The sequence below is a fragment of the Doryrhamphus excisus genome, chromosome 10, assembly GCF_030265055.1.
Source record: "Doryrhamphus excisus isolate RoL2022-K1 chromosome 10, RoL_Dexc_1.0, whole genome shotgun sequence".
Classification (NCBI taxonomy): domain Eukaryota; kingdom Metazoa; phylum Chordata; class Actinopteri; order Syngnathiformes; family Syngnathidae; genus Doryrhamphus; species Doryrhamphus excisus.
The window spans coordinates 1,467,997-1,492,553 of NC_080475.1; the positions used below are offsets into that span (position 1 = coordinate 1,467,997).

Genomic DNA, 24,557 nt, shown 5'->3' on the forward strand with positions numbered 1-24,557 from the left:
AACCACCCAATGATCTGCTGACAATTTATAAAGACCAAAAAAGGCAAAAACCAAACATTTTTTCTGATGTAAGGATAGTCTAAAGTTTATTTAAATAGTTTCAATATTTATGTAGTCTTTAAACTCAATATTCTGTGGGTCTGTGGCAGTATGGGGCTCTCTTCTCTGAAAATAGCTGGCAGTCAATGAGTTAGAAAAAATGCAAATAACACGTTCCCGTGTGCATGCAGTTGCAAAAAGCGGTAAGGGCAAAACAAATTTCTTGTGGCTCAGTTTCAGCTATTTAAATTTAATGTAGTACATAAAAAAAAAACATTGGTGTGCCTGCCTGACCATCTATTCACACAACACAACACTAACATCAACTAACTGCACCACGCTATTAGTCTGACATCAACATTTGTCAGAAACCGTAATTAGGCTAAATGTTGTACAAGCCAGAGAGAGAAAGAATTAGAATGTCTGATTGAAGCTCGTATTACTCACTGTTGTAAAGCACTCAATGTGAGATTGATTGTTGAGTAATTCTGCATCTTCTTAACCATTAGGATAGCGGGTTATTAAGCAGGAAGCATTCTGTGCATTTGTTTCAATGAGCAACCTCCAAATTGTTATTGAAAGCCACTTTGCTGGAGAAATGTTCCATATGTTTGACTTTTAGTCTAATGGCTTGCTATTTGACTTTCTGCAAAGAGAAATGCAGGGACTAATCTACCAATAAATACAAAAAACATAGCATAGGGTGATGGATGTCTGGTCTAAAAAGAACATTGTTAGCTTTTAGAAGATGTTGCCATAGAAACCTACCTAATAAACAATATTCTTTTTTCACTTTTCACACAAGGTTTTAGAAAATCTTTAGTCTTTCACCCAACATCGGACCTGCTAGTGTTATAGTATTACTCCCTAAATATTGTAGAAGAAAGAAAGGTCATGTGCCAAAAGTAAATCTGTTCAGGCAGAAAATGCCAAAGGTAAGAAGACGATGGAACACAATGAAGCAGAGTAAGGAAACAGAGTTTGTATTCCCACAGAAAGTCTTCACAAGCGCAGGCTCAGGATTATTTTCCGACAAAGCTGACATGTGGTTAATCATTTACACACCTTTGACAGCATCCTTTCCAACAGGAATGTCCACAACTGGTGAAAATGGTGTGTTTGGAAAACGTGACTGTATGTCATATCGTACGTCAAACTAATCAAGGAATACAGTCATCCCTCGTCTACATCACGGTTTTAAAAAAATTAGGGCTGTCGAAGTTAACGCATTAGTGATGCGTTTGCTCTGTGTTTTAGGTATTTGCATTTGTAACATTTTAGTAAGAAAAGGTGCATTGAGGCAAATGTTTAATGATAATCCTTTCTGAATGTTCGGAAATAGGCTTTTTTACTCACATTTATTTTAAAATAATAATAATAACAATTTTTATTATTTTTTAAATAAATGTATTAATTTTCATTAATTTATTAATTTAAATTATTTTATTATTATTATTATTATTATTATTATTATTATTATTATTATTATTATTATTATTATTATTATTATTATTATTATTATTATTATTATGAATAATGAATAATAATGGACACCCATTCGCAAACACGTTCACACACATACAGTTCAGGTACCTATGTGAAAATTGTAAATTGTCCACGGTGTTGTATTGTTAAAAAAAAAAAAGGTTATTTTCATGCAAAACAACAATTTTTTGGTTTGTTGTTTCTGTTGTGGGGCTGCACGGTGGTCGAGTGGTTAGCGCGCAGACCTCACAGCTAGGAGACCAGGGTTCAATTCCACCCTCGGCCATCTCTGTGTGTAGTTCTCCGGGTACTCCGGTTTCCTCCCACATTCCAAAAACATGCTAGGTTAATTAGCGACTCCAAATTGTCCATAGGTATGAATGTGAGTGTGAATGGTTGTTTGTCTATATGTGCCCTGTGATTGGCTGGCGACCAGTCCAGGGTGTACCTCGCCTCTCGCCTGAAGACAGCTAGAAAATGAATGAATGAATACATGTTTTGTTTCAATGGGACCTATTGTGCTAATTTTGGGGAGTTATGGACTCCTATAGAGTGGATACACACAATAACCCACACAGAAAGCTTGAAAACAGAAAATGAATGAATGAATGTTTCTGTTGTGGCATCGTTGTTTCGACATTTTGGCTAAATATATATGGCACTGTTTGTGTCAAAGTGAATGTTTCTTATGAATCTGATAAAAGATGAGAGTCTAATCTTTGTTTTGGTATATACCATGTCTCTATAGCCCAATAACACAATATTCTGTGTACCTTTAATAATCAGTCAATAACAATGATCCGGGAAAAGTTAAAACTTTTGAAATCTAATAAGGTAGCAAATCCGCGGGTTTGAAAACTACCCAAAATGCAATTTTAAACGCAAGACAAAGATAAGAAGGGCCTATTTCCACCCCTAACTTTACAAGAGCACTTTGCTAGTTTAATGACAGGATAAATCTGCTTGTCTATCACTTCAACTCCAAAGTGATTACATTAGACATGCAATGAAGAGAGCAAGAACAAGATTTCATCGTTGAAGCCAGGAGTTGCTTAGGTGCCTCTCACACTTAAATGCCCCTATTCCATGAAGAAGCATGACAAGAATAGAGCAGTGCAAAATACAAGACGAGAATAAGTCTTTACTGGAAACTCCTTTGGGAAATTCAGGAGGTTGCATGGCTGATGGCAGCTGCTGGAATGACACTAAATGACAATATTCACTAGCTATTCCAAAATCTAACCTTTGCCATGATAATAATACCAGGGGATCTGACGTCAACCAGGATGAGGCAGTATTTTCAGAAATCTTCATAATATACAGTATAGTCCAATACTTGTTTTCACTAATACAATAAATCAAGATATTATATACGGTGAAACCTTGGTAAGCGTCATTAATCAGTAGGACATCGTGCAAATCCAATTCATAAATTCCAGACAGGCTGCACAAGTGGTTAGCGCGCATACCTCACAGCTAGGAGACCCGAGTTCAATCCCACCATCGGCCATCTCTGTGTGGAGTTTGCATGTTCTCCCCGTGCATGCAGGTGAGTGTGAATGGTTGTTTGTCTATATGTGCCCTATGATTGGCTGGCCACTTGTTGTCACTAATACAATAAATCAAGATGTTATATACAGCGAAACCTTGGTAAGCGTCATTAATCAGTTCCACGTGGTCTCTAACCAAAATGGACGCTAACTGAATCACGTTTTCCATTAGGAAATCATGCAAATCCAATTCATAAATTCCAGAAAGGCTGCACGGCGGTCGAGTGGTTAGCGTGCATACCTCACAGCTAGGAGACCCGAGTTCAATTCCACCCTCGGCCAGTTTGCATGTTCTCCTCGTGCATGTGTGGGTTTTCTCCGGGTACTCCGGTTTCCTCCCACATTCCAAAAACATGCTAGGTTAATTGGTGACTCCAAATTGTCCATAGGTATGAATGTGAGTGTGAATGGTTGTTTGTCTATATGTGCCCTGTGATTGGCTGGCCACCAGTCCAGGGTGTACCCCGCCTCTCGCCCGAAGACAACTGGGATAGGCTCCAGCACCCCCACGACCCTCGTGAGGATAAGCGGTAGAAAATGAATGAATTAATAAAAATTCCAGAAAGACAAAACCTGGTCCGATATCAGCAGAAAACAATATCAAATTTAGGTATGTTTATATAATTATTTTGTTGATATTATATTTGCCTGCTTCTAAAATCACCAGTATCAGCACTCCGACACAAGCAGTCCATTCCATCATTAGCACCAGCATGTCTACTCATGCAGTATCCTCATGATCACAATGGATTGTGCTAGCATGTTTAGGATGGAGTAGCAGTGTGGCAAAAAAAGACGTTGCGGCTGTGTGAAAACCTTCTCATGCACAAGTTTCCCGTGGTGGCGCAAAAATATAGTTGAAGCAGGATTTTTGCAACATGTTTACAATACAACTTGTGTAACTACTAGTATGTGTAAATGATCTAATAAATGTTCGGATTACAACATCGGCTGGTAAGTGGTTAGGGCGCAGGCCACACAGCTAGGAGACCCGAGTTCGATTCCACCCTCTGCCATCTCTGTGTGGAGTTTGCATGTTCTTCTCGTGCATGCGTGGGTTTTCTCCGGGTACTCCGGTTTCCTCCCACATTCCAAAAACATGCTAGGTTAATTGGCGACTCCAAATTGTCCATAGGTATGAATGTGAGTGTGAATGGTTGTTTGTCTATATGTGGCCTTTGATTGGCTGACCACCAATATTTACTGTTATTTACTATTATTTACTAAAAACTATTATAAATATATGGACTGTATGGATTTACATGACCCTGTATGACCCTAATAGCGAGTTTAATTCATGTAATAACTATAATGACGATGAATTCCATATGTTGACTGGTAATTTATTCATCAAGCTTTTATCCTCTCATATAATAATAAGATCTCGCTCAAACATATTGAACTGAGTTGACTCATTCTTGAACACTCTGTAGGAGCAACAGCTATTAAAAGATTTAATGAGGGATCGGCGCACAACAATGGGAATATAAATTAAGAAGTGGTGGATGCGTCGTCATTATTGTGAAAATGAGCTACCGAGAGCTGTTTCACTGACGCCTCTTTCGCCTGTTCTTTTTTGAAACTAAGTAAGTCTGACTGGAAGAGGCACTGATTAGCTGAGTTGCTAACACTTTTATACACACAGAACAACTCGAAATGAGAGTTATGTAACCATGGCTGCACCTTCCAGTCTACAAAGATTAAAACAGCAGTGTCATCTTCCCTGCTGTCGGGAGTCTTTACACCGACCACATGACTGTACATAAGTCAAACAATGCAGACTTCAACTCAAAGTTCTGAGGAAAATATACAGCCCTCATAATTCAGTTTTATTATATCTTCTCAGCGGATAGCATGATAGAAATTTGAGCTATTTGTAGATGATAGATATTTACAGATGATGTGGTCCTGATGGCCTCATCAAGCTGTGACCCGGGATAAGACTCACCACCTCTAAATCCAAGGCCATGGTTCTCAGTCGAAAAAGGGTGGACTGCACCGTCTGTGGCCCGCAGGACACTAGTTTGAGGCCCCCGCCTTGATATGAAAGTTTAATGTGTGATATGGATGCTGTATGGTATCATGTACCCAGAAAAAATTATTACGTTTGATTAATGTTCATGTTAAAGGTTAAATAACTGTTAATAGTTATCCTCCCTATCCGTGTGGAAGTGGTAAGTTTTTGGCTATTTAAGTTTAAAGGAAATAACTTGAAGGCTATCGTTTAGGTCGCTAGCTCTCTAGTTTGCGAGTTAGCATGTGTCTCAAGACCCTGCAGTTGCGTAATATGTTGTAAATAAAAAAAAGTATAAATGTGACTATAGTCGTGTTTTGTCATGTCTACAGGGCTCTAATAATGCTTTGTTAATTTTAATCTGAAAAAAATAATTTGTCTACCCACCAACTATATGTGGTTTAAGTTTTTATTATTTGGTGTTTTATTGTTATTATTATATTTATGTGTTACTAATTGATTGATTTTCTTTATTCTTGATTTATTTATCATCTTATTTTGTGTAGAAAAATAAAAAGTAAGATATTTGAGAACAGTGGAATGTTTTATCAGAGCTTTTCTTGTAGAAAATCGGAACCAAAGCACTGAAAAAGTTTGTATATTTTTCTGTTTTTAATAAATGTGTTTTTTTTGGAAAACCTGATGCGGCCCAGCCTCGCCCAGACCCTAGATCCAGTGGCCCCCAAGTAAATTGAGTTTGAGACCCCTGGTCTAGGTGAAGATTTGGAGCGTGAGGTCGACAGGCGTCTGTACCGGAGCGTCGTGGTGAAGCGAAAACTGAGCTGGAAGGCAAATCTCTCGATTTGCTCCCACCCTCACGTGTGGTCATGAGCTTTGGGTCATTACATCGCGGGATGCAATTAATTTTATTTAATTAAAATTTATATTTTTTTATAATTTTTTTTTATTAATTTTTTTTTACTTCAATTAATTTAATTTCATATGGTGGTTGGACTCACCGCCACTTGGCTGTACAGGAGGGGCTAAGAGTAGAGCCGCTCCTCCTTCACATCGAGAGGAAAGACATGAGGTGGCTCGGTGGTGGTGAAGTGTTCCGAGCATGCCCAGCCTGGAGGAGGTCCTGGGGCAGACAGTGTACACGTGGGGCGGCGTGTTTCAGCTGGTAGAGTGGTCGTCTCCCAACCTGAATGATTGTGGGTTCAATCCTCCATAATGTCAAAGTACCCTTGGGCAAGATACTGATACTGAAATAGTTGCTCCTGATGCTGCATCATCAGCGTGGAGCACCTTGGAGGTGGAGGGATTGCTGGATGTCTCACAGGTGGCCTTGAAGCACCTTGATGTCCTCTTGGTGGAATGGAAGAGGTGGCCCAAACCCGTTCGGTTTTACAGTTTTACGAACACCGAGTTCTACTGACTTCCTTACTGATTCCCTGCACTCAGTAAACAAGGATGAATGTATCCAGAAGTCCTCGGGAGCACTTGGGTGTGTGACCAATCACAACATAGTGGGCGTAACTAGAGGAGGGCCAGACCTTTTATGTTGGAAGCAGGAAGTACTGCAGAAATAGGTGCAGAATCCGAAAGATCTTGAAAGCTTTATGTGCAGGTTATTGTGTGTAGCTGCTCTAATGGAGTCCACAACTCAATACAAAGTGCCGAAAATGAGCATTACTTGAACTTGGAAATTGGGGGCGAGTCTGGTGCTTGTGTGTCTCAGCCAACATTACACTAATATTGCTGACACCTAGTGACCAGTACAGAATACTACATATCAATATAGTGTCTTTGAATGTGCCTTCTGAATGCCTTATAGTGTATTGGTATTTTATTTCACCAATTTTATAATTCATAATTCATATAATTCAACTACAGCTTATCCTCACCAGGGTCGCGGGGGTGCTGGAGCCTATCCCAGCTATCTTCGAGCGAGAGGCGGGGTACACTCTGGACTGGTGGCCAGCCAATCACAGGGCACATATAGACAAACAACCATTCACACTCACATTCATACCTATGGACAATTTGGAGTCGCTAATTAACCTAGCATGTTTTTGGAATGTGGGAGGAAACCGAAGTACATGTTATGGCATTCCCAAAATCTCAGCCCCGTAAAAACACACATGACCTGTACATGGTGCACACCACACGGCGGCCATGCATATTTAACAACGCACAGAACAAATTGCTAATATTTCATGTATTGATCTGATGGCCCTATGACTGAATAACGATGCGTCCAGGCTGCAGTCCGCTTCTTTCTCCAGCTCCCTGTCACTATGCAAGATAAGCTGTAAAAATAATAAAAAGATGAATATTGATCTGATATTATTTCATACCGGCAAAGCAGCAAACATAAACACACATCAATAGTGCCTGATTGGCCTGATATATTGCTTCAGTTCTCATTTGGCAAATAGTAGCATGGGTACTCTCATTTATTCATGAAACATCATCAGCAGATTCTCTGAAGTGTTGAACTAAGCCTTTAATAACATTTTTCATGACAAAGCGACAAAGTGTCCCTGGCTAAGACACTGTGTGCTTTTGAATTAAATATTTTTTCATACAACAAGGGATTTAAGGTTACATTTATCATACTTTGGATGTCGGAGCAGGTGTTATGAGGAAATCACGGCCTTTGTTCCTCTTCAACAGAGACACTTTCTACATCAGTAGCCATGTTTACATGGACTCAAATATTCCAATTCCATTTGGGTTATTTGCTCAAACGCAAAGAATCTCACCTCATTCCGAAAGAAAAGTGCCAATCCGAATGAATATATAATGGGATTCACAGGGGTGGAATATTCCTTTCCCCAATCCGATTGAGGTATCTTGTACCCGCTCAAACGGAAAGTTGTCAGACTGCGTTCTATCTTCTTCTGTTGTTTATTGGCGGTTGGCAAGCAGCTTTCGTGTGCATTAGCGCCATCTGTGGAACAGAATCTAAACCCTTCTATACGCCATTCACAAGTCCAGTTTTATTAAAAAAGAAAATACATATCTATATAAAACATGTGCCGAGCTTAATTATAAAATATTAGCAAGATTGAACTTTATCTTTTCCTGTTCCCGGGTGCGTTCTTTCAGCGAATGCTGAGATATGACGTAACACGCAGCTCCAGACGTTCTTCGATTTAAAAAAAATGGAGTCGAGCAATCGGCACTGGACTGCTGCGGAAAGTTTGTTTTTGATTCAAACTAAATTTCAAGACTGGACGAAGGAAAAACTGGCAATACGGAGTTATTCCAACAAGTGAAAGAAAAACTGGAGTCGGTATCACGTGATGTTGGTGTTTACGCTTTACTGCGAATGCCCCATTGACTATTCTGGTTGATTATAGCGGCGCATGCAGACACGCAATTGGAATATTCCTTTCCATGTATACCAGGGGTCTCAAACTCAATTTACCTGGGGGCCACTGGAACTAGGGTCTGGGCAAAGCTGGGCCGCATCAGGTTTTCAAAAAAATATATATATATATACAAACTTTTTCAGTGGTTTGGTTCCGATTTTCTACAATAAAAGCTCTGATAAAACATTCCACTGTTCTCAAATATCTTACTTTTTATTTTTCTGCACAAAATAAGATGAAAAATAAATAAACAAATCAAGAATAAAGAAAATCAATCAATCAGTAATAAATAAATATAATAATAATAAAACGGCAAATAAAGAACCCACATATAGTTGGTGGGTAGACAATTTTTTTTTTTCAGATTAAAATGAACAAAGCATTATTAGAGCCCTGTAGACATGACAAAACACGACTATAGTCACATTTATACTCTTTTTATTTACAACATATTGCGCAACTGCGGGGTCTTGAGACACATGCTAACTCGCAAACTAGAGAGCAAGCGACCTAAACGGTAGTCTTCAAGTTATTTCCTTTAAACTTAAATAGCCAAAAACTTACCACTTCCACACGGATAGGGAGGATAACTATTAACAGTTATTTAACCTTTAACATGAACATTAATCAAACGTAATAATTTTTTCTGGGTACATGATACCATACGGCATCCATATCAAACTTGCGCGGGCCGCACTAACATTAAACTTTCATATCTAGTGTGCCGCGTGTTTGAGACCCCTGATGTATACCATTGCTTTCGGAAAGGTCATTCGGAAAGATTCCATTCGGAAAGAGAAAAACTCCTCGTGTAAACGTGGCTATTGTCAGCCTACGGAATTAGAAAGAGTCGCTGTACATCTTGCCCCTGGTTTGTACATGGAACTATTATTTACTAAACGAAGGTCGCTTCCTGCAGGGTTGAATACAATTCAATTAACTTACAGCCACCGACGGTTCTTGATAAAATGCACACTACTCAACTTAATTGGTTTTTGACACTTCCACTGAGTTTGCAGAAAATTTTAATTGAATCAAAAGATGGATATCCTTTAAGAGCACCTGACCAAAACCATCTGCGAGGAGCAACAGAAGATGTGTTACACACATTAGATGCCGGTCAATAATTCAATACTGTAAATAGGCTATAAAACACGACGCACATTATTGCAGTTGGATATAATCAGGCCTGACTGGGTAAAATTACAGTTAGGTACACCCGAGTATAAATAAACCACCTCTTACATTCCATATATTCAGATTAATGAGATTTGTGCCTTATAAATGACTTTTTCTGGAAAAGTATGGACCCATTCAAGCCGACATAAACCAGATGGAAATTTGACAGTCATCAGGAATACAAACGAGAAGTCAAAGTATAGCACTGAGAAGTTCAGTACGCTCAAAAAAAAACGGTCTCCAGCTGCCTTGCACAAACTACGCCATGTTTGATGAAGTCCATATGTGAACCGAGCGAGGGTCTTGGTGGAGACAATCCAAGCAAGTTTTCATGACGTCTCTATCAAAAACAACTGAGATGGCAACATTTTCGCTTGGAGGATTGCTCAACTTCAATCCCAAAGACCAATGCCTCAAAAGTAGGACTGGGACGACATGTTGACGTCATCGATGACATTGACACAAAAAATAAGTCGACACAAGAACTGCATGTCGATGCCTTCACTCAGAATTAGTGGTGGGCAAAACCGATCATTCATACCACATTCACATTCATACCTATGGACAATTTGGAGTCGCTAATTAACCTAGCATGTTTTTGGAATGTGGGAGGAAACCGGAGATTAGTCCGACTGCGTGGCCTATATGCTGACCACTCGTCCACCGTGCAGCAAGAGTTCAGGTATTCTAATAATGTTATTTTGTTATTTTGGGGGTCAAACTACGAACACCTCTCGGTATGGTGTATTTCAACACAACACTCTGACCATAATAGTACACATTTACATAGCAATTTCATTCCAACAGTGTCAATTATAACATAATTTTATGAAAAGTATGAAAAGTTATGTGTAGCATCTCCTCCAATCAGCCTCTCAATTATTTCAATCATTATTGAATTGAGTCCCTTATACGTAAAAAAAATTTCAAATAAAGTAAAAACAACTGATGATGACAAAACAAGACATAAACATGATAGTTATTGAGTACCTGATATTCATTAGGCCAGAAGGTGCTCACAGCCAGCTCCACCTGATGCCACTGCTTCCCATGTGACCCTGATGTGTTCCACACCGGGCTGCCCAGAGGACCGCCGTTCACCCGCACGTACACGTTCAAGGCCCCCGGACTGTGGCCATCGCGGCTGTACAGGAAGTAGCTGAATTGGACGCAGTGTGTGTCATTTTCACTCAGACTCTGCAGCAGAAGCTGAGCACAGTGGCCCACTGCATGCTGGGAGGAGTTCACCAACATGTAGGATCCTGGAAGCAGAAAGGGGGAGGACATTGAAATAGGGATTTGTTCATGTAACATAATAGGTGGTATGTCCACGTATCATATAGCCTATCAACATATGGTAATGGTAATGGTTTTATTTCATTTGAACATGCATCAGATTACAATTGAATGCATCCCATAATCAGTTCACAGTTCCACATGTCCAAAAGGAGTAGGAAGAAGCAAAGCTTATTAAATCCTACCCCTCCATATGGCACTTTTACAATCAGTAACTGTTACATTTGTTCACTTCCTGCTTTCCTAACATAGTTTTTATTTTTTATATTTTTGTCACATACCAAAGTAGGAGGTGATATGAGCATCCAATGACATAATGGGTACCATAGTAAGTGTCAATATAGTGATATGTATAGCACATCATGACTGGTTCAAGACTCTTCATCCTTGTATTTAGCAAACATCAACTGCTTGTATTGTTTCTTGAATTGGCTCATCGTTGTGCATTGTTTGAGGGTCTTACTCAATCCATTCCATAGTTTGATTCCACATACTGAAATGCTATGGCTTTTTAACGTAGTCCTAGCATAGAAGTGTTTCAAATGTACTTCTTCCCTGAGATCATATTTCTCCTCTCTTGTAGAGAAGTATTGGATGACATTTTTAGCTAATTTGTTATTTTTAGCCTTATGCATTATTTTAGCTGTTTGAAGATGAACTATATCAGCAAGTTTAAGTATTAGTGATTTTAGAAATAAGGAGTTAGTATGTTCTCTGTAGGCGGCATTATGAATTATCCTTACTGACCTTTTTTGCAGTACATTTAGCGAGTGAAGATTGCTTTTATAGTTATTAGCCCATATTTCCACACAATAAGTAATATATGGTAGAACCAGAGAGCAATAAAGAGTGTGGAGTGATTTCTGATTGAGAACAAATTTTGCTTTGTTCAATATTGACATGTTAACATAACAAAGCTAGTTCACCAAACTCTCGATCTCACTCCAAATCACTACCAAATTGACTGTATTCTTCATCCTCGGTGTCACTTCCAAACAACTCCACCTGCTCTTCTGCATGGCTAATAATGCTATATTCACGTTCTTTTGCACTTTGTCCGCAACACTTCGACAATGGGGATGTCAAACGTGAGAGGGACCTTGTCCATGTCCTGGTGTCACATTGTGCTCAGTTAAAGAAATTCACCGTTGCATGTAACGTAACACCAAGTCATTTATATTCATCGCCTTGGCAACTATTTGGTCGTGGAGACGAAACTGCACTGTTGACAAGCCTCTCCCTGCAGCACGTTGTTCAAGCACCTATTTTTGAACTTGTACCTCTCAAGTTCAGAAATTAGCTTTTTTTTCTTTTATTCACTGAAGTTTGAGTCCCCTCCGCTTTATGTCAGTCCCTCACAAGTTTTTCATCACTCCAAACCTTCTTCCTTCTGCTCCATTACCGTTTTCAGCTGCATACTTCACTACTTGCAACTTGTAATTGACATAATTTGTGTTCCGTCTTTCTCAGTTGTCTTCATAAGTTGATGTTTATGTTGTATATGTTCGTGATAGGGCTTGCAGATACAGGAACACAAGCCTACATCGCCGTTTCACAGGTTTCACTGTGAAAAAAATATACGTACATATAAGTCGCTCCGGAGTACAAGTCCCAGGACCAGTCAAACCATGCAAAACATGTAAGATTATAGTCCGGGAAATACAGTACTTATGCTCCTCTAATACACTGAACCTTGTCAGACGATGAGCTTTTATGTCATCCACATAAACCTCACACCACATGAGTGTCTACTCTCCGCAAACTGCTCTACAAAGTGATTTGTAGATAACCGGTGGGAGTTTGTATGCGATTGCCACAGAGATTTGTGTTAAGCAGACACTCTGCGAACTAAGGCGCACATATCACAAAGGATTAAATCTGCTTTTAAACATTTTTAGCCGTTCAAATCCACATGACAAAAAAAATGGAAGTTGTTCCATGCATGTAGGCGGTTGATAACAGGGGGGAGGAGGGAAAGTGCCCTGTTGAATAAAAAGATATAATCAGCATTGGCTGAGGAAATCTCTCGCCACGATTCACACAAACCAACTGTGGGGATGAACCGTCAGGGTTGGGTTAAAAAAAAAAAAATGTATAAGCGAAAGACCCTGTGGCAGCTTCTCTTCTAAAGCCTCCTCAAATCAGGACAACATAACTCCTTTCGGCCCTTTGTCGAGCATCTGTCCTGACTTGAGTTTGTGTCCGTTAATGTGATTAGCACAACAATGCTGGAGCCCTTCCTGTGTACTTGCATAATCAAGCCCGTTGTCATTGTACTCCGAGGCCTCTCTGTTCTCGGTCACAAAACGTCCAAAGAGACCAGACAATCCAACGTTGGTGCCAGGTGGCCAGAAGACCGTTATTCTTGACACTGATGTAATAGCGAGTGAATGCTAATCAAAATTGCAAAAGAATGCACGGAAAAGTAACCGACAAACATCACCATTAAAAAAACACACCAATTCTATAATATGTTTCACAATAACACCATCCTGTATGCTGCAAATTAGGACTGGGAGTCTCAAGGTCCCTCAAGCCATTCCAAGAAATGCTGCAAACATTAAACATATGAACTGTCTGTAAGAAAATACATGTCACAAACGCCACTTCAGATAAAACAACAAACAATGAGCTGCCATTGTTCAGTTATATGCTGGGAACTATTCATGCCCACAACCTTATTGAAAAGCCATTCCAAGAAATGCTGCAAACATTAAACGTATGAGCTGTCTGTGAGAAAATATGTGTCACACACGCCAATTCAGATAAAACAAAAAAACAATGAGCTGCCATTGTTCAGTTATAAGCTGGAAACTATTCATGTCCACACCCCAATTGAAAAGCCATTTCAAGAAATGCTGCAAACATTAAACATATGAACTGTCTGTGAGAAAATATGTGTCACACACGCCAATTCAGATAAAACAAAAAAACAATGAGCTGCCATTGTTCAGTTATAAGCTGGAAACTATTCATGTCCACACCCCAATTGAAAAGCCATTTCAAGAAATGCTGCAAACATTAAACATATGAACTGTCTGTGACAACATACATGTCACAAACGCCAATTCAGATAAAACAAAAACAATGAGCTGCCATTGTTCAGTTATAAGCTGGGAACTATTCATGCCCACACCCCTATTGAAAAGCCATTTCAAGAAATGCTGCAAACATTAAACATATGAACAAAACTGATGAAAATTGGGAAAAAAAACAAAAAACGCTGCGATTGGTCGCACATCCAAAGTGCATCCTAACTATAAACAATATAAGGAAGTGCGGCACTCAGTGACATCACAAAGGGGCAGTTTAACCACTCCTTTTGAAACCGAGCGTTTTGAGCCATTCCAAACGTCTTCCAGGGTTCACTTCCAAATGGGCAAACATTATCTTTGACATCGTTTAACATGAGAATACAACATTCTAACTACATTTATAGGTCAGAAAAGTGGAAAAAGCATCATATGTCCCCTTTAAATTATTGTCTTCTGGACCCAATCTCATGCATTGTCTCTTGAGTTGGGTGTTTTGTGACACTCCTTGCCTTTACATTCCAATACTGGTGCTTGGGGACACCAACCTTGTTCCATTTGATGTTATGAATTCACTAAAACTATTAGTTATGGTCTAATTTTGCAGCAACACATATAGTATATCTTAATGTCACACTGACTTGCTTCGAATAAATATTATATGTTATGATTAACTGCTCAGGGTGAGAGAGGTTTGCGTCGACAAAACACATTCCTTGGTGCCTCCGCGTCAACAGGCTCTGAGACGACCTTGCGTCTGTGTTTTCTGATAAAGTTTGAATAAATATCCATCTGTCCCTTCCAGACACCAATAGGTTTGCGTCCACTGTCCTTCTGTGTAGAATAAACAAGACATTTCTTTTACCGTCCATCAAGTTGTCTCCTTCCATGCAAGTCTTAATTAAATTGTATCTGTCATTATTCTCAAAGTGCTTGTCCAGTTTCGTCTCTACTAAGGGGTTATCATTTTGAAAGTAGATGAATGATACCAGAGGAGCTCTAAGTGTTAGCTTTCGAATTGTTACTAGCATTGTTACTGGCATTAGTCTTCAAGTTTGCCCATTTAAGTGTTGGGGTTGGACGTGTCTTCTGATTTCCTAAAAGCAGGGGTCTCAAACTCAATTTACTTGGGGGCCACTGGAGCTAGGGGCCGGGCGAGACTCGGCCGCATTTGGGCCGGTTTTCCAAAAAAAAAACCCCAAAAAAACACATTTATTAAAAACAGAAAAATGAATAAACTTTGCTTTGGTTTCAATTTTCTACAATAAAAGCTCTGATAAAACATTCCACTGTTCTCAAATATCTTAATTTTTATTTTTCTGCACAAAATAAGATGAACAATAAATAAACAAATCAAGAATAAAGAAAATCAATCAGTAATAAATAAATATAATAATAATAATAAAACGGCAAATAATAAAAACTTAAGAAACCACATATAGTTGGTGGGTAGACAAATGATTTTTTTCAGATTAAAATGAACAAAGCATTATTAGAGCCCTGTAGACATGACAAAACACGACTATAGTCACATTTATACTCTTTTTATTTACAACATATTGCGCAACTGCAGGGTCTTGAGACACATGCTAACTTGCAAACTAGAGAGCTAGCGACCTAAACTGTAGCCTTCAAGTTATTTCCTTTAAACTTAAATAGCCAAAAACTTACCACTTCCACACGGATAGGGAGGATAACTCTTAACAGTTATTTAACCTTTAACATGAACATTAATCAAACGTAATATTTTTTTTCTGGGTACATGATACCATACAGCATCCATATCAAACTTGCGCGGGCCGCACTAACATTAAACTTTCATATCGAGGAGCGGGCCGCGTGTTTGAGACCCCTGATGTACAGCATAGCAATATGAATGCCGCTGCCATTGGTGTCCGGGAAAAATCTCATGTCGGATATATCCATGGCAACAGTTTGGCCATTGTCTCCTATTGACAGCATTGGGTTTATCTTGTCGCTATAAATACTAAATCCTCTAATCAAATCTAGTTCTTCACCAGCACCACTCAGTCATGGAGAAGGCCCTAATTACCCATTTAGGTGCAAATAAGACAAACGTCTACATTATGTTTTACATAAAGAGATTGAGATTCACACACCCATCACCCCGAGCCATAAAGAAAGTTAAACAGGGTTGCCAGAGACAGGTAAGCGCAGTCGTTACCTTGAGGCTTCAGTACTTCTTTTACTGCAACGCCCAATTTGCCCTGCAGCCCACTGTCAACAACCTCTGATTTGTGACTTGTCCTGGGCTGTGGGATCACTGCACTCTCATATTGCTCTGCTTAATTAGATCTTTCACAGACACCGTCTCCTCTCTTGCATCCTGCGGGACCACGAGGGAGTCATAAAATACTCGCGAGCGCTGAAGTGGTGAAGCACTAGTGTCGTGCATGGTGGTCGCATTGTATCACATGCATCTCTTTTATAATATACTGTATTGTTACACCTGTAATGTTGTGTAATTATAACTTGAAACATAGGAACCAGCCACTTAGCGAGTGGCTCCTTTGAGATTTTCAAAGTGACGATGGTGTCACAATTTAATGAGGTTTCCTATATATGAGTGCATATGATGTATGAAATGTCCATGAATTAAACATTGTGACAAATTAAATGGTAGTCTGGGGGCACATTGTGTGCTGTAGTCTTGATATTGTATAACGGTCCTGCTAGCTCATTCACTATAGACAATCCAATACAATTAGGTATAATTTTATAATGTTCAAGATCTCGACTTAATGTGGCATCAATACAATGTTTCTGTACATTTGTTGTACAGGATAAAGTTGTCCACAAATTACGGAGACAATGTATACTCCATAATACTCCTAGAACATGTAACGGTATGCACAAATCAGACTGCACTTCTGGAATAACAAACAAAAAACAGACTGTGTACATATATTTATACTGTTATTCTGTATATTTTGTATTTTTCATTCTTTTTTGTAATCTGTGTAATACTTGCTTTTATAGTCAGTATAGTTACTCCAGACCCCATTCACTGTGCAATATCTGATCAACCTCCATGTGCAATATTAAGGGCTTTAAATGCAATATACTAAGTTCTATGTGAAGTATTTCCATAATGCCTCATATTAACTCTCTAACAGGATCTCAGTGTATAGACTGGTTATATATATCATCTCGTTTCATATTATCTACATACTGTATTGTATATAACTCTGGGAAAAACTGTTGATTTTTGTTAATACTTGGGTTGTTTATATTGTTTATTTTTCTACATTGTGTATTTCGTACTGCTTAACTGATTCTGTACTCTTGCTGCTGTGCAATACAAATTTCCCCACTGAGGGACGAATAAAGGCATATCTTAATCTTTTTAATAGATGTGTCTGCGCCTACTATACCAAAACAAATTCCTAGTATGTGTTTGATCATACCTGGCAATAAACCCTTTTCTGATTCTGAAAAAATTTGACTTAGCAGTCGTAGCTTATCCCGTTCCTGGCCACAGCAGTTACTCTAACTAACTGAGAGATAATGTACATATCACCAGACCTTCTAGGCAGACAGTAAACATATCACATGTTGTCATTCCTGTGCCTGCATTTGTAAAAAAAAAAAAACTGACTCGACAAATCGCTTCAGCTGTGAGGCTTATTTTCAAAATTGGCTTTCATTTTAACCCCAATTTGAAAGTCAGGCTGTCAGGCTTTACTTTTATTCTGGAGTGTGGAATAGAATCCAGACAGGACATGGTATGTTGCTTGCTGAACTCGTTTGAGAAGGAAATACATGGACATCTGAGCCATAAATCTGTGGACAAATAGTAACTGATGGCGCTGTGTTGACGTTGCGTGATTGTCGGGCTTCTGTCATCCGTCTTGCACCTTCCTCTCTCGCTATTGCAACGTTAATGGGATTGCATGCAACCTGCTTCAGATTACATTTTTTAATTTTCATTAATTCATTCATTTTCTACTAGTTATTCTCATAAGGGTCGCAGGGGTGCTGGAGCCTATCCCAGCTGTCTTCAGGCGAGAGGCGGGGTACACCCTGAACTGGTGGCCAGCCAATCACAGGGCACATATAGACAAACAACCATTCACACTCACATTCATACCTATGGACAATTTGGAGTCGCCAATTAACCTAGCATGTTTTTGGAATGTGGGAGGAAACCGGAGTACCCGGAGAAAACCCACGCATGCACGGGGTGAATCGAACTCGGGTCTCCTAGCTGTATAGCCTGCAGGCTAAGGAGTAAAACAGGAAAATACATCAACATACTGTACTTGGGAAATATGTTCTAACAAGGATACAAAAACGCTGTATGAGTACCCGGAGAAAACCCACTCATGCACAGGGAGAACATGCAAACTCGATTTTGAAAGGCTCAACTACTGCGTGATGAAGAGGACAGCTCAGTTCCATCAAGAAAAAAGACACAGAGTGACAACAAAACAGAGAGAGGCTGACAAAATGTGTGACAAAGGAATTTTGAGGCTTTCTTTTTTTATTCTGCCGCTGAAGAAGATGACTTGTCGATGGTTTTAATTCCCAGTAAGAGGATGAGGAGGGCGATTAATGACTTTTCTGGTAGGGTAATGTTGAACTAATCATATTATATGCTCTGTTCAGCACTGTTTAACCTGCCGTTATACACAATCTGTATCTGTATTTATTTAAATAAATCCTCACCGGGGTTGCGTGCATGCTGGAATCTATCCCAGCAATCTTCGGGCGAGAGGCGGGGTACACCCTGGACTGGTGGCCAGCCAATCACAGGGCACATATAGACAAACAACCATTCACACTCACATTCATACCTATGGACAATTTTGAGTCGTTAATTAACCTTAATGGTAATGGTAATGGTTTTATTTCATTTGAACATGCATCAGATAACAATTGAATGCATCCCATAATAAGTTCACAGTTCCACATGTCCAAAAGGAGTAGGAAGAAGCAAAGCTTATTAAATCCTACCCCTCCATCTGGTACTTTTACAATCAGTAACTGTTTCATTTGTTCACTTCCTGCTTTCCATAATACAGTTTAAGGTTTTTTTTTTCTCATGTTTTCGGAATGTGGGAGGAAACCAGAGTACCAGGAGGAAACCCAGACATGCAAAATAAACTAAATAAACTCGCACTTCATAGTATTACACTGAAATGCTACATGTAAGCGGGGGGTACTGTTGTGCCCTCAATAATAATCAAGGTTTCCCAACTTTAGTGTGCCAAAAAACATTTATACATATTACTTTTCAGTTCTGTACAGTTACTTTGGAGTTCTTTTTTAAAACCCATTCAAAAGTAATTATTGAGTAGAAAAATCATCTCAAAGTCAACTGCGGTGTACAAACACACGGAGGACGCCACAGTAGCAAAGCATAGAGGAATCAGATACAGTCACGTCCATTCATTGATGGCGCTCTCAAGGGCAAATGAACATCCGTAACAAGATTAGCAGTGATCTGGCACATCATAATTCATGCAGAGCTCGGCTGGACTACGACCTGGTCCGAGGCTGGAGGTGACTCTATCCGTAGCAAGTCACAATGAACAGAAATCAAAGCAAGGCGAGAAAAAGGAAGGAAGAACGGTAAACCCCCGTAACAAACCTTAACAAGCATTTTTAGGATGTCTGACCCTCTGACATCGAAGGCCACGCCGTTATCTCAAATACTGACCGTAATAGGATTAACAGCTCTGTTTGGCTTTAAGAAGTGTCCTCGATGATGCTTACAGCGCCATTACTATCAGATTGATCTACGGCCCTGCTCTCCCGCACGCAAATCTTGTTACTCATCTTTCATCCAGCCACTTTCCTTCTGCCCTCCAGAAGGTCAGGAAGGATTTTGGACTCGGATTCCATGGCGGAGTTCCATTTATTCACTGCCACATACAATGACCTCCAGCACATATACAGTACAGTAAACAAGTGGAAAAAAAACTGAGTGGAGTGGTGGACATTGGCCTGAGAGCAACATTATAATCATTAAAAAAGCAGCTCACAAATGGAGGAAAATTGCCTTACTATGTTGTGATATTGTCAAATTGCATTAAAAGCTTCCATGACATGGATTTGCCACCAGAAGCACCATAACCGGTCTTTAATATGTATAAATAAAGTTATTCTAGTTTTCTAGTTTATCTAATTTCATGCACAATTCCACGCAAGGATGAAGTTGTGCAATAAACATTTCTAGAAGATTTGATGAAAGGGGAATACGACACGGGATCTTTTATAGGGACAAAACAATAATAAGAAATTACACAGCCATAATTAAGTCTTCATAATAACACACAATTGCAACAAAGAAGCACACACAGGCTTCATATTCAAAGAGCGATGCAGTTGAATATCTGCGTCCTCCATATATTAGCACGCTATCATCTTCACTTAGTACATTTTGTAGAATATTAAAGCTTCATTCATTCATTTTCTACCGCTTATCCTCATGAGGGTCGTGGGAGCTGCTGGAGCCTATCCCCTATCCCAACGGATTATGTTCCAAAAATGTAACCTGTGAACCCTGAGCGGTAGTTGGAGCGATAGAACATGCAGGTGGGCAGACTTCATCTGGGCAGAAGATCTCCTGAAGATCATGTCCCGGTTGCGGATTATATGGTTTCAGGTTATGCACAAGACATCTAAAAAATGTTCTCGGCATGCATAGCTCCATTTTCTTCCCTCGTTAACCACCGAAACCCGTTTTTCTCTCATAAGATAAATTGTCAGTGGTGTTGGTGGAGGAGTGCCAACTGTTTCTCTCCATGTTGCGACCACCTGCTTGCTGATCCACTCTCTTGCTGAATGCAGTTATTTGCCATTAATTAGGAATGCGGTTAGGAATGGGCATCAGGTCTACAGCATCAATGGGACGAGAATTCCGATTCTCCTGGGATAGTTCAAATGTTTTCAATTCGGGGGGTAGGCTGGAGCCTATCCCAGCTGTCTTCGGGCAAGAGGTGGGGTCCACCCCGGACTGGTGGCCAGCCAATCACAGGGCACATATAGACAAACAACCATTCACACTCACATTCATACCTATGGACAATTTGGAGTCACCAATTAACCTAGCATGTTTTTGGGGAGGAAACCCGGAGAAAACCCACGCATGCACAGGGAGAACATGCAAACTCCACACAGAGATGGCCGAGCGGGGAATCAAACCCAGATCAAGCTCTGTGACCAGGGAGCTAACCACTCGTGCAAAATATTTCGGTGTACTAAATGTCCCACGACATGGACAAAACTAATTTCGCTCGTTTTACATGACAATAAAACACTCTAACTCATTTAACTCTTAAATTTAACTCTCATTTAATTCTTAAATTTATAGGTCAAAAAAGTGGAAAAAGCATAGTAGGTCCCCTTTAAGTTAATTGACAACTCTAAATTGCCTATACCGTAGGTGTCATGCCATCCTCCGGGTACTCCAGTTTCCTCCCACATTCCAAAAACATGCTAGGTTAATTGGCCACTCCAAATTGTCCATAGGTATGAATGTGAGTGTGAATGGTTGTTTGTCTATATGTGCCCTGTGATTGGCTGGCCACCAGTCCAGGGTGTACCCCGCCTCTCGCCCAAAGACAGCTGGGATAGGCTCCAGCAACCCCCGCGACCCTCGTGAGGAAAAAGCGGTAGTGAATGAATGAATAATACAATTAATAGCAGTAGAATTAGTCATAGTTGTAAAACCTGAACTAAATAAAACAATGTAATGTTGAAGAACACGAAATAAGTATCGCTCAGGTGTTGACCCTGCAAAAGCCGCCCACTAACCGATCAATGTAAGTGGATAATGTCTCAGTGTTCGGACTTAAATCAATATTCAATCTTCTGATCTACCTTTCAGACGGCTGGACAGGTACATTTTACAGACAGAAGAATTGGAACACCTGGTCACTATATCTACTGGAAGTGACCATTGCGGCAATAATAGCCTCAAAAAACATTTTGTCCATTCAGAAGTCACTGGTGTCAGATGAGACCGAGGACCGAGCTCAAAATCAGACAGAAAGCTATCGAAAAGCAATTTGTCGGGGTAAACAGTGCAAAGATCAGAACGACAGGTCCTTCACAAAAAACAAATAGAATAGCACTCAGCATGCAGACCTCCGCCAGAACTGAAAAGTGCGAGGCCACCCTGTTCCACTCAAGCCCTGTAAATGCACTGTGTAGTGGATCACTGCTCCACTTGACCCTAATGTATTGCAAGTGGACTGTAACAAAAAAAAAGGACAAAAATATTTAAAAACAAGTAACAAATGCAGTGTTGTTGGAATATGATGGCACAAAATTGAAGCCCTGAGAGACATGAGTCATCACTTTGTCTCCGTCCATGATAGACAACCTCTCTCAACCTGGATGATGTCGGAATCAGTACCTCTGTGCTGCACCACAGATGGCAGCTGTATCCATTCTGCATTGTGTTTGATTTCTGGTATTTGTAATGGTAATGGTAATGGTTTTATTTCATTTGAACATGCATCAGATTACAATTGAGTGCATCCCATAATCAGTTCACAGTTCCACATGTCCAAAAGGAGTAGGAAGAAACAAAGCTTATTAAATCCTACCCCTCCATCTGGTACTTTTACAATCAGTAACTGTTACATTTGTTCACTTCCTGCTTTCCTAATATAGTTTAAGGTTTTTTTTTTTGTTTGTTAGTAAGTGTCAATATAGTGATATGTATAGCACATCATGACTGGTTCAAGACACTTCTTCCTTGTATTTAGCAAACATCAACTGCTTAACCAGATTTGTGACGATGCAATAACCCAGACTTTGTCACTTCCAATACAATATTGTATCCTTCAGTATCAGTTGATACGGTTATTAATCCAATAACAATAAGAATCCTACACATTGTACTTTTATTACTTATTTTGTAGTTTTAAATGTTAGAAGATATATATATATATATATATCATGTTAGAAGAGAATAAAAACAAAAATGACATTGGTTGTATTAAACGTGCCTGGATTTGCGACAGCACAGGAAACTTGTGCATGACAAGTTTTGCACTTAGCATCATGTCTTTTTGGTAATGGTAATGGTTTTATTTCATTTGAACATGCATCAGATTACAATTGAGTGCATCCCAAAATCAGTTCACAGTTCCACATGTCCAAAAGGAGTAGGAAGAAGCAAAGCTTATTAAATCCTACCCCTCCATCTGGTACTTTTACAATCAGTAACTGTTACATTTGTTCACTTCCTGCTTTCCTAATATTGTTTTTTTTTTTTAATTATTATTATTATTTTTTTTTTGTCACGTGCCGAAGTACAAGGTGATATGAGCATCCAATGACATAATGGGTACCATAGTAAGTGTCAATATAGTGATATGTATAGCACATCATGACTGGTTCAAGACTCTTCATCCTTGTATTTAGCAAACATCAACTGCTTGTATTGTTTCTTGAATTGGCTCATCGTTGTGCATTGTTTGAGGGTCTTACACAATCCATTCCATAGTTTGATTCCACATACTGAAATGCTATGGCTTTTTAACGTAGTCCTAGCATAGAAGTATCTTAAATTTAGTTGAAAAATACTGACACAGGGCCGACAACACCCATTCTCATTGGTAAACACGTTACCAAACACTCTTGTTGTCATCACATCGGCTTTGCATGCTTGATCCGGTGTTGCTAAATAGAAGTGATGAAGCGGAGCACGGAATACTTGTATAGGAGTGCTGATATCAGAAATTGTAATCGGCTTGATATCCACTATCAAGATCAGATGAGGACGATCCTATAAAATAATTGTATGTACAATATGACTGTTTTTACTGACTGTTTAATTCACGCACAACAAATAATTCCCATATTCGTTCAAGGTAATCCACACCAAATGTAACCGTCACGTATATACAAAGAGCAAAATAGCAACACATGCAATTTAGTCCATCAAAAATAGACGCTAGGTATTGACATTTTCTCTCTCTGAACCATTCAGCCCCTCTGGCTGTGGTATTTTGTCATTGACCAAAGATCAAGTCCACGTGGCATTTCTCCTGTAATTCATGTTAAATAATGGAACACGTCACTAACGTCATTTTCCATCTGTATACAATCTATCCCGGAGGACGTGAAAACACACTCTGTCTTCATATAACAGCTTGACTGTTCCATAAACTTCTCATTTAACAGAAACATAAGACCTAAGAGGTGACGGAGTGAACAGCATCGAAGAAGTCTACCCTGCCATGAGGCACCCTTAACCTTTATTTTGTGTTTCTTTTACTTTAAAAAAAAAACACTTTCAATGACATCTCATTACTCAGTTCTGCTTTTACCTTTATTGTACGCCCTCAATCAAGTTATGATTGGTTTCTCAGCAGGGATTTGTTGCCAAAAGCAGAAACCATGGAGACCATTACCGCCACCTCAGGGGACATTTTGGTGTGTTAGGGCTAGAAATGAAGAGAGAGAAGCGGGCCAGTGGAAGACGAATGTTAGGGCAGAAAATATATGAAATACAAGTTATGCTGTTGTTGAAGTAGCCTGTGCCTTCCAGCATTTAAAAGAGCGATAAGAACACATCAGCAAGCGTTGCGCCGTCTTTCCAATCGAGGGAGAAGGGGGGTTGGAAGAGAAGAAGAAATGCACTTTCTCAACAGACTGTCTC

At 39.5% G+C, this 24,557-nt stretch overlaps 1 protein-coding gene across 5 annotated transcripts in view; it reads right to left on the bottom strand.

The window, feature by feature from the left end:
* Nucleotides 1–24,557, bottom strand: part of ptprub (protein tyrosine phosphatase receptor type Ub) — a 282,304-nt gene that overhangs the window by 125,658 nt on the left and 132,089 nt on the right. For all 5 annotated transcript variants that reach the window (XM_058084355.1, XM_058084359.1, XM_058084358.1 and 2 more), the window contains exon 3: nt 10,578–10,849. In XM_058084355.1, the coding sequence (XP_057940338.1) occupies nt 10,578–10,849 (272 nt within the window). The remainder of the gene's footprint in view (nt 1–10,577; nt 10,850–24,557) is intronic.